The sequence below is a fragment of the Asparagus officinalis genome, chromosome 8, assembly GCF_001876935.1.
Source record: "Asparagus officinalis chromosome 8, Aspof.V1, whole genome shotgun sequence".
In the NCBI taxonomy this organism is placed as follows: Eukaryota; Viridiplantae; Streptophyta; class Magnoliopsida; order Asparagales; family Asparagaceae; genus Asparagus; species Asparagus officinalis.
The window spans coordinates 64019696-64031004 of NC_033801.1; the positions used below are offsets into that span (position 1 = coordinate 64019696).

At 33.6% G+C, this 11309-nt stretch overlaps 1 protein-coding gene across 1 annotated transcript; it reads right to left on the minus strand.

Moving 5' to 3' along the window:
- On the minus strand, positions 991-9008 carry LOC109822438 (probable WRKY transcription factor 40). The gene is made up of 4 exons (XM_020388631.1): positions 8905-9008; positions 2021-2263; positions 1796-1921; positions 991-1421 (listed from the first exon to the last, which is right to left on the minus strand). The coding sequence occupies exons 1-4, from the start codon at positions 8938-8940 to the stop codon at positions 1098-1100; spliced, it is 729 nt and encodes a 242-aa protein (XP_020244220.1). The 5' UTR covers positions 8941-9008; the 3' UTR covers positions 991-1097.

Below are 11309 nucleotides of genomic sequence, written 5' to 3' on the forward strand. Positions count from 1 at the left end.
CACCCCCCAAAAAAAAAAAAAAAAAATTTAAAAAATTGCAAATAACCTGTCCCCAAAAATTATTATTGAAAACTAACAATAAGTTTCAAAAATTGCAGAAAAACCTCTCAAAAAGTTTCAAAAATTATAAATAATCCCTTGAAAATATTGCAAAATACCCACCAAAAAGTTTAAAAAATTGCAAATAAGCCCCTAAAAATTTGAACGACCCCCTTAAAAAGTTCTAAAAATTTCATATAACCCCTTGAAAATTTGTAGAAAACCCTAAAAAAGAAAGAAGAGGGAAGGAATTGTAGTTAGGGATAAAATGATGAAAATTTCCTCTTTGAAACCAATAATGAGTTGGAAAGATATATTTGGGGTTTTTTTTTTGCATTTCAAACTAACGTTAAGAGTTTTTTCACATGCTGATTAAGTCTTGGAGCATAATCAGATTTGCTTTATGAAAATGGGGCCTAAAGGTAATTTTCCCTTATAATAATGATATGTGTATTTGACTCTCTAAACTCTCTTTTTTTATTTGTCACCTCCACCTAACGAAGAAGATGAAATGCATGGTGTCTTTTGAATCTCTTTTGGAAAGTGTAGCGTGATGTCGCTACAAATAGAGTCGATTTCCTCCTTGTGGACTAGTAAAAAAAGGCGAGTTCTAATCTCCACTTTAATTAGAGAATTTCCTTTTTGTCGTCTTCATTCAAGAATGTTGGTCAAAATATTAGTAGAACCATGTCATATCTTTTGCACACTGCTAGCACCATTTAGTTTGCCACTATTTTATTTTATTTTATTTTATAAAGATATATTTTTTGGGATACGATGGAAATCTTGGCAAAGCATGAGGATTCTTGGGCCGAAGCCTGACTTTCATCCCTGACTCGTACTGTGTAAACCTCTACTGTGTGGATCCCATCAGCAGCTAATAGTGTTATTAGTAATTTTGTACTAGTAGCTCAATATGGTTCTTCTGCAATGGATAACTTTCCCAACATCTATAAAATTTCTAATAAAAGTACAACCTCACCGACCCAGTTAGCTTGTTCAATGTCTTACATTTCTTCACAAATAAAGAAATCAACACAATTACTGAACTTTCTCCTTCAGCGTCTATCTGGTCGATGATGATCATGGATATACTTTGCAACTGCCCCAGCCAAGGCTGCTCTCGTGTTTGGATCTCTCGTCAGAAGATTAGCACACTGTTGTACAATATCCTCATTGCTTCTAACGTTGTTGTTGTCAATATTTTCAACTTTATTATACCCACATAAGCTTAGATCGAGGGTCATCGAGGATGTTCTTTGGCCATCACTATTTCTTGATGAAGCTGAGCCATTGAATTCTTCAGACCCAGGTAATGGATGGGTGTGCTCTCCTTCGTATGTTGCCATAAGAACCGAGCTGTCATCTGCACATCGCTGAACCTATAACAGCAGAAGTAGAAATTGTTTCAACACTGAATGGTGCAACATATGGAAGAACTATCCATGAACTAGCATTAGGTTCATATTTATGTTTAAGCTTCCGCCAAAGTTTAGTAAACAGTTCTGCTTTCCATTGTTCATCATGTTATGGAGGTCATTATGAGGTAATGTACTACATTTTTTTGTCTTTGTTTTTGTTTGTGATATGGCAATTATGAGCTCTTTGAGTAGAACTAATTGACATTCAATAAGATATTGGCTGCTAAAATAACTTCTAACATGATGGATAAACTAATAAACATAGCAATAAGATCTTGGGTGCTTATGTAACTACTAGGAACGTAAGGGTAATTCAGTTCTTAGTAATCAATTACATGACTCCATGATGTTTTAACATGACATCTTGGGGCCATAGAACATCGAAAATAGGCTCGAGGAGATGAGTTATCTTTAGTAACCTTCTGCCCATACTTTTTCCATTGGTATCCATCCTTTACAATCTACCATAATAAAGTGAGAAGGGTCATTAATATAAGCTTAAAATTTCACATGCATTAAGATTATAGTAATGTCTTCAATCGAATATATAATTAACTTACCAAGCAAGGATTAGATTCACCCGTTCGTACTAGAACATGCGAAGTATTTGCCTTCAGAGGTTCGATGGGAGTCTCCTTGATCAATTCAGGTGAGGGTAAACTAGAATGACTTCCCATTTCATACATTATCTTGTTGACATAAGCTTGAAGGTGCTTGAACTTGTTATTCATTGCATCAATAAATTGTTGAAGCTCCTTATTTTCTTGTGACAAACGTTCTAATTCCACTCCCATCATTTGCATCTGAAGATATGGAGGTAAGAGACTTCTGAGAGAATGAAATGCATATCATTATATTTGATGGTATTTTGGTGATTTCTTTTTCAGTAAGGAAAGAACACAAAGAGAGGGTTACCATGGTTTAATTTTTTTTTAAGAAAACTCCTTTGATAATAAGTGAAAACGTCAAAGCTATTGAAGTAATTCAGAACTTTTTAGCCAAAAAACAAAATAAAAGGAAAAATGTTTAAGAAGTGAAGAAATTAAAGAATACATATGTATATAACTTTGATTATAAATTAAAGCAGGAGGACGAACACCAAAGGCAAGGAAAGTACAATAATTGTAATTAGCTTATGCTATAAGTTAATTGAAGGACCCAATGTAAAATCATAATTAAAAAACAAATAAAAAAAGAAGATATTGGAGCAATGAATTATATTGGAATGACTAATGCTTTTCTAAATCTGTTTAGGGTTTTTTGTTATAGTCCCCCAAATCTACCTTATTTTTAGACATCTATTCAAGAATGCTTTTCTCAATAAAAAAGAATTTTTTTTTGGCAGGTCTGTTAGGTGCATGTTAGCAAGGCGATCTGTTTGCTATTGTGCACCTCCGCCTTGATTCAATGAAGAAGAAGAAGAAGAGTGGAAGCAAGAGGGTCTCAATAGCTGAGTTAAGAAATTCTATGTTCGTTTATTCATCTGTTTCCAATGAAGGGGATGAGGTTGAAGCTTCTTCAAGCTCACCGTTGATGGAGAGCACGAGGCCTAAAGGAGCTAAGAAGAAACTGCCAATGGAGGAAATTCTTGCCAGACCTATTCCTCTCTCTGATCCTATTCCACCTCAGCACAAACCTGGTGTTTTGATTCCACGCCAGCTAGGTAACCTCTCAAATTCTAAATCTTGGTCTGATAAAGTGGAGGAGGATTTTGAATCTGAAACCATTGAAAACAGCAACGTCTCTCGTGTTGAGATTGAATCTGAGTAAATCAATGATAATTTTGAAAATAAAAATCTAGTTCTAGTTGAGAATGGAATCCCAGTTTTGGATCTAGCAAAGGAAACTATCAGTAAGGGGAAAGAAGAAATTTTTGAATCTGAAAAATATGAAAAAAGCAAAAAATCCTTTGTTAGTTTATTTGCCGATAATAGAAAGCATGGAAATGGCTTGAAACTTAATTTTGTTACATCTTCCTAAGTTAATATTGGTGAATTTTCCACTGAAGAATGGAGTGAGGGTGAAAATTTATGGAAGCATGCTTTAATCGACCATGTTATTTGGTCTCAATGTCAGATTCAAATCTATGGAAATGTATGTTAATAAAATTTGGCGTAAATTCTCTATTCCTAAAGTCTATTTGATTAAACAAGGTGTTTTTCTTTTTGATTTTCCCATGGAGCCTCATATGAATGAAGTTCTTGAAGCTGGTCCTTGGTTTTTTGACTTTAGGCCATTGGCTTTGAGGCCATGGTCTTCAGATACAGACATGGATAACATTCAGGATGTTTGCTATCCTATGTGGGTGCAATTTCCAAATCTAAAATTAAACTTATGGACTCCTACCGGAATTAGCAAAATTACCAGCCTTATTGGTAATCCGATTACAACTGATAAATGCACTACTACAAGGGAGAGATTGACCTATGCTAGGGTCTTATTGGAAGTAAATTTACCCCTAAAAGAACCTCTACCTGATCAGATTACTATAAAAGGGCCTGGGGGGAAAGTTATATTCAAAGAGTGATATATGAGCTTAAACCTAGATTGTGCACTTCTTGCAAAATTATTGGTCATACAATTGATTACTGCAGGAAACAAAAATTTAGAAAGGAGTGGGTACCTATTACTAAGAATCCTGTGACAAAAGATGTACATGCACAGAGCTGTGTTGTAAATGATGCTGGAAAATCCTCCATTGGTGATTGTGTTCAAAAAGAGGACGTTTGAATTGAATCTGATCAGTATGGCACTGATGGTTCTCTACCAATAGATCTAACTCACACTGAAGATGCAAGTGGAAAATCCCCTGTCTGTAATGTGTAAATTTCTAGAAAACATGCACAAACAGTGAATATCAGCAGATCTTTTTCCCTGGGAATACCAGTATTCACCAATTTTCATCTCCATCTGTGAATGCCACTGAATTTACTAGTGTTATCAGAGGAAAAACACTAAGGAGTATTTTTCCAAGTACTAATGCTACAGATGTATCATATTTCCAAGCTTCTCTTTTCTCTCCATTGGATAAGCAAGTGCTTTGTCATGACCCCTCTAATATTGATAGGGGTGGTTGCTTCTCTTTTCTCTCCATTGGATAAGCAAGTGCTTTGTCATGACCCCTCTAATATTGATAGGGGTGGTTTATCTCTATAATGCATTTAGCATTTTGTAAGTGCTTTGTCATGACCCCTCTAATATTGATAGGGGTGGTTTATCTCTATAATGCATTTAGCATTTTGTAATGTTAGAGGATTCAATAAATCCTCTAAACATAGGATGGTAAAGAATTTCATTAGTCAGTATAATCTTTCTCTCATAGCATTGTTAGAAACTAAAGTGGCTAAGGGAAAATTACAGTTTATCTCTAAAAAAGTGGCTAAGGAATGAGAAAGTATCTCAAATGTACATCAAGCAAATAATGCTAGAATCTGGATTCTCTAGAATAGTGACCTACTCTTAGTCCAATTCTTAAACTCCTCTGATTAACATGTTAACTGTCTGGTTGAATCAAAAGATGGCAGGCTCTCTTGTACCATTATTTTCATATATGTCGTCAATCAAATGGAGGGTAGGAGGTCTGTTTGGTAGGATATTCTAACATTCAAAAACCATGTTAATGGTTCCTGGTTAGTGGCTGGTGACTTCAACTCTGTTCTGAGTGGTGAGGAGAAACTTGGTTGTGCACCTACCTCTGATATTGATACTTGTGATCTCCAGGAGTTTATATCTTCAAGTCAACTTAAGCATCACAAATCTACAGGCTGTTTTTTCACATGGTGCAACAAACAAGATGCGAACACTAGGATATGGTCTAGGCTTGATAGAGTATTGGTTAATGATGTCTGGATACATAACTATACTTCAAGTCAAGTTGAATTCTTATTACCTGGCTGTTCTGATCATTCCCCTGCCCTTTTATCAATTAGAAATGAAGATTTTGAAGGTAAAAGACCATTTAAATTCTTTAACATGTGGATCAATCACTCTGAATTTGTTCCGATAGTTAAATCTATCTGGGAGCAAGATATCAGTGGTTACAATATGTACAAGATTTCCCAGAAACTCAAATGCCTGAAGCCTATTTTAAAGGACTTAAACAAAAAGCATTTTATGAATATAAGTGAGCAAGTCTTTAAGAGCTAAAGAGGAGCTTGAGGATACACAAAGGCAGCTGATTGATGAACCTTTCAATTCAAACCTGATTTCTAAAGAGAAAACTTGTTCCTCCAAATATCTAAAACTCCTTAATTGTGAAATCTCTTTTTATCAGCAGAAAGCAAATATTAAATGGGGGCTTCATGAAGATAAATGCTCTCAGTTGTTCCACTATTTAATGAAGAACAGAAGGCATCATAACAGGGTCTTATCATTGTACACAGAAAATAGATCAAGGATTACTGAAATGTCAAAAATCAGTAATGAATTTACTTATTATTACAAAAAACTCTTGCGGATAACATCAACAACTACTGAAGATCCTGATCCTAATGTGCTATCAAATGGTCCTCTTTCTTCTGATCAAAAAATTGCTCTGAATTTACCAGTTTCAAGAGATGAAATCAAGCATGCAGTCTTCTCCTTACCTGATGGGAAAGCTCCTGGTCCAGATGGGTTTAATACAACCTTCTTTAAATCAACTTGGGACATTATTGAAGAGGATGTTTATTTAGCTGTGGAAGAGTTCTTCAAATTTGGAAGGCTCCTTGGTGCACTCAATTCTACAACTATAACCTTGATTCCAAAAATCCTAAATCCCAAGTATGCTTCTGATTTCCGACCTATTTCCTGCTGCAATTTTGTCTATAAAGTATAGTAATAAAAATCATTGCTAGTCGAATTCAGAAGGTTATTAGTAGCTTGATCAGTGATGCACAAAGTGCATTAGTCAAGGGGAGGCTGATGTCCAGTAATATCCTCTTAGCACATGAGCTTGTCAAACACTATGGTAGGAAAAATATTTTACCAAGAGCTATTTTAAATGTTGATTTAAGAAAAGCTTTTGACACCATCAACTGAAAATTTATCAAATTTATGCTAGAAGGCTTGGGTTTCCCTAACAATATGGTTAAGTGGATAATAGAATGTATTAGTACTCCTAAATTCTCCTTATCTCTTAATGGGTCCTTACATGACTATTTCAAAGGGGCAAGAGGACTTAGGCAAGGTGATCCAATCTCTCCATATCTATTTGTGATAGGAATGGAATATCTGTCAAGAAAATTAAATGTTCTCAAGAATGATAGTGCATATAAATTTCATCCAAAGTGCTCTGGGCTGGGAATCACTCATCTGATCTTTGCCGATGATCTTCTACTATTTGCTAGAGTTGATATCACTTCCATATCAAAAATTCATAGCTGCCTATGTGAGTTTAGCAAAGTTTCTGGTTTGGAGGCAAATCCTGCCAAAATGCTCTATTTATTTTGGTGGCATTGATGATAATCTGAAATCCCAATTATGTTCTCATCTAAATTACTCTGAAGGGATTCTACCTGTGAGATACTTGGGTTTGCCTCTCATCTCAAAAAGGTTATCTTGTCTTGATTGTTCTTCATTAATCAGCAAGATCTCGGAGCAATTTCAGAACTGGTAAAAGAAGAAACAACTTTCCTATGCTGGCAGACTTCAACTTATTAAATCTGTCATTCTGGGTGTGCAGATTTTTTGGACTAGCAACTTCATCTTGCCTATTAAAATTTTGGAAAAGATTGATAGTTTATGCTCAGCAGATTTTTTGGACTAGCAACTTCATCTTGCCTATTAAAATTTTGGAAAAGATTGATAGTTTATGCTCAGATTTCCTCTGGAATCATAAGATTCATCTTGCCTATTAAAATTTTGGAAAAGATTGATAGTTTATGCTCAGATTTCCTCTGGAATCATAAGATTCATCTTGTATCATGGTCACAAGTCTGTCAAGAGAAGAAGAAAGGTGGCTTGGGACTGTTTTCTGCTAAACTTTGGAATTATTCAGCAGCATTAAAATTGTTATGGATGATCCACTTAAAGAAGGACTTACTCTGGATTAGGTGGGTTCATGGTAATTACCTATAACAGTCTGATATTTGGCATGTTCAAGCTAAGGCAACCAATTCTTGGATGTGGAAACAACTATTAAGAGTTAGAGACATGGTGAGAAGCAAATTTGGCAATCTGGCTAATCTTTCCAGCATCAATGATAAGTGCCAAACTAATGGTAAAATCCAAACCTCCCAGATTTATAGGTTGCTTGTGGATCCAGCTCCTCTGATTACCTAGTCTGAAACTGTATGGGAGGATTTTAATTATCCTAAACACTCATATGTCTTGTGGCTTGTCTCTCATTCACGGCTATTAACTCAAGATAGATTATGCAGAATGAGGATCTTTAACAATAATCTATGTGTTCTTTGCCAAACACAAAGTGAATCGTGTCAACACTTGTTCTTTGATTGCCACTTTTCAGCTCAACTTTGGAATAAAGTTATGGATTGGCTGAAATATGCTAGGAGGTCATGTAATTGGAGTCATGTCTTCAGTTGGTACTGCTGCAACCTTAAAGGTAAGGGATTTTTGAAGAAGATTAAAAGAATGGCACTTTCAGTCACTGTATATATGATATGGAAAGAGAGGAATTTGAGAATTTTTCAAAGCAAAGCTACTAACATTGATTTCCTCTTCCGAGAGGTGAAGATGTCCATTTACTCTAAGGTCTTGAATCGAAATCTTCCTTTGCATTTGAAAGAAAAGTTTGAGATGTTGTAACTAGTGATGTACATGCATGTATGGAGGGTTTCCAGGTTGTTATTTGGATACAAGTTGTATGGTATAACTACTCACTTTAATTATGAATAAAATTTCATTCATTGACCCCAAAAAAAATCTACCTTATTTTTTAAATAAGTCATCCAAATTTCATATATTTTAAATAAGTCCCGCAAATCGATCTATAAGTATTCTTCAATAAGCCCCAAATCAAATATATATGAAGTAACCTACCAATTCTCTTAAAAAGTCCCTCCAAGTTAAAAATTGTTAACTTTAGATTAGCTAAACTATATAAATGTTACTAAGTTTTTCCTCATGCATCTTCCTTAATTAGATAATACTTGCAATATGGTGTGAAGACTTCTCAACAAATAGAAATTAGGGAAAGGGCAGATGAGTTTCTGGTAGAAAATATCTAGGAAAGAGGAGGAAAAAGCATGCAAGATTAATGGAATTTAGCTAATTTGAAGTGGAGTTAATAGTAATTTTAAGATAAAGAGATTTATTTAAGAGAACTTATAGATTTTGGAAACATATTTAAAATATATGAGATTTGGAGGACTTATTTATGAGTACTTATAGATGATTTATTTACAATATGTCAGATTTGGGACATACTTAAAAATTATAAGGCTGATTCGGGGCACCAATATATTTAAAAAAAAACGATCTTTTAACATACAGTTTCACGCACCTTTTCTTCGTCAGAAATAGTGCTTTGGATCTCCATGATATTGGCGAGAAAACCTCCCTTGCAAATTTGATTGGAAAGTACAACTAAGGAATAAACGTGTTTAGAGAAGATATATTGATATGGAAACAAAAGCTCTCTGCTTTCACTTGGTCTTTGAAGCCCTTATAGGTATCCAGCGTTCAATAAATCTCCCTTTCCCTAAGAGTTGAATGTAGCTAAGAGCATGATGAAGATTCATGTAACCAATTTTTCAGCATTTGAACTTTTCACGTTGCGAAAGTTGAATATATCTCACATCATGCAAAGTTCAGCAGCCACAACCAGTTGTTGTCTTCGTCTTATCATTCAATATTAGACCACATGACTCCAAAATTAATTGGTCCCTCTCCTTTCATTCTGTCCCCAAATTATGCTAAAGACTTAGTTAACTTGTAACCCAAAGACGGCGGATTTTAAGTCTTCTAGAAAATTGGTTCAAATGTGAGAATACAAAAAGGATGAAGGGGTGAGAACAAAGTAGAAAATTATATGGGTTATACATCGATCTATACCATGATAGACTTATGATCAAACCACAACTTTCATATTATTTGTGAAGTCTAATTTATATATAGAATTCATGGCTGTAAGATCTAAAATTAGACTACTACATAATTGCACCCTACCTGATGGTAGGGTCTGAGAACAAATATTGAATTTTACAATTTGTAATGCATGATTATTTTTATAATTTCAACCTAGTAGACAGAAACCCTATATACGCTATAAATTAAACATGTCTTATATATAGCTGCTTATAGTTTCTATATTCAGAAGAGATGAGATTAGGGTTTGAGACATTTGACTTTAATCTCTTTACTGATTATTAATAGAATTGTGATTTGGTTATACTCCATCGATATAGGTATTAACATTAATTGTTGAATCAAGCTCGTTTTTTTATGTGTGTTTCTGTAATTATTTTCTCTAAGTAGTTTTTTCTAAATCTTTCTTTTATCGACATGTGGTTTGGTTTTCCGTGGTTTATAACAAGATTTTTTATTTTAAATTTCTACCCTTACATAATGGCTTAATCGAGCTAATGGTTTTGTCAACCGAAGGTCGCTTTGATGGATAGGAATGTCATGCAGTTTTAAGGAGAAACATGGGGGCGGCTTGCTGTTTTTTCGTCAAAGTCTCGAGTGGGAGACGGTCAACGAGTGCTGCCATAATGTAGAGGGAGGGAATCAAATCACGGCAATAGTAGTTGGACCATTGACGCGAATGTCATCACCCACACAAGTATACAAAAAAAATGGAAAAAAGAAATGGGGATTTTCCCTAGACACCCAAAGGTTTATCGGCATTTATTTTTCAACCCACCAATTTCTAATCTGTCACATACCCCCAGAGACACCCCAATGATTTTTAAAGCCACCTTTTGAAATGAAATTACACTAAACCCATTTAACAAACCCACCTCTTGAAAAAGATTACGCTAAAACCCACGAATGTTCAGCGTTTTGCAGCAAAAGCGTATGAACTTTCAAATAGCACCATACCCTCATTAACTTTTTTAGGAAACCCTAAAATATCTTTTGTGTACATTACACTAAACCCCAATAACTTTCAAAATGACTTTTTAATGTTGTTTTCTAGTTCTATTTTATGGGGTTATTTGAAAAATGCAAAAACTTATTCCAGGTTTCTAGTAAATAGAAAAGTTATTGGAGATTCAGTATGATTTCAAAAGTTCATAAAGGCTTACTGGAAAATGCTGAAAGTTCACTGGGGTTTAGAGCATGTTAGGCTATTACTTATTTTTTGAGTCCTTATAAGTTACTTTGTTCTCAAAACTTCTTATAAGTATGTAAGAAAATAAGGAAGTTATTTGGTAAACCTTTTTTACTTAAAAGGAAATATAAGCAGTTATGTATTTGGTAAACTAATAACGTATAAAGTTGTGTTAAATATTAAATGATCAAAAAGGACATATTGTTGTAACTCCTTAGTGTGACTAATTAATTCATTTTCCGTTGATCAGATAATTAATAATAATAAATTTATTAGTTATTTAAAGAGTAAATAGTTTATAATTAATTATAATTATTAATTAATAATACTGAGATTAATTAATTAATTATAGTATAATGAAATATTTATTATTAATAAAATTAATTCTTAAAAACTACTTATCTCATATGAAAATATATTTGATTAGAATATTTTTTATATATTGCAATATATTGTGATTATTAATTATTAATGTTGAGATTAATTAATTAAATTCATATTACTTAAATACTATATATTATTAATAAAATTGTTATTTAATTAATTAAAAGTTATTCATTTCATAATAAGAAATATATTTGATTAAAATATATATACATTATTTGTGATTACTAATTGCTAATATCATGATT

Excerpts from the sequence above, each read along its gene's own strand:
- LOC109822438 (XM_020388631.1), bottom strand. The coding sequence starts at position 8,940 with ATGGAGATCCAAAGCACTATTTCTGACGAAGAAAAG. Across the intron at positions 2,264-8,904 it reads CTATTTCTGACGAAGAAAAG|ATGCAAATGATGGGAGTGGA; the intron begins GTGCGTGAAACT and ends CCATATCTTCAG. Across the intron at positions 1,422-1,795 it reads TTAAAACATCATGGAGTCAT|GTTCAGCGATGTGCAGATGA; the intron begins GTAATTGATTAC and ends CTGCTGTTATAG.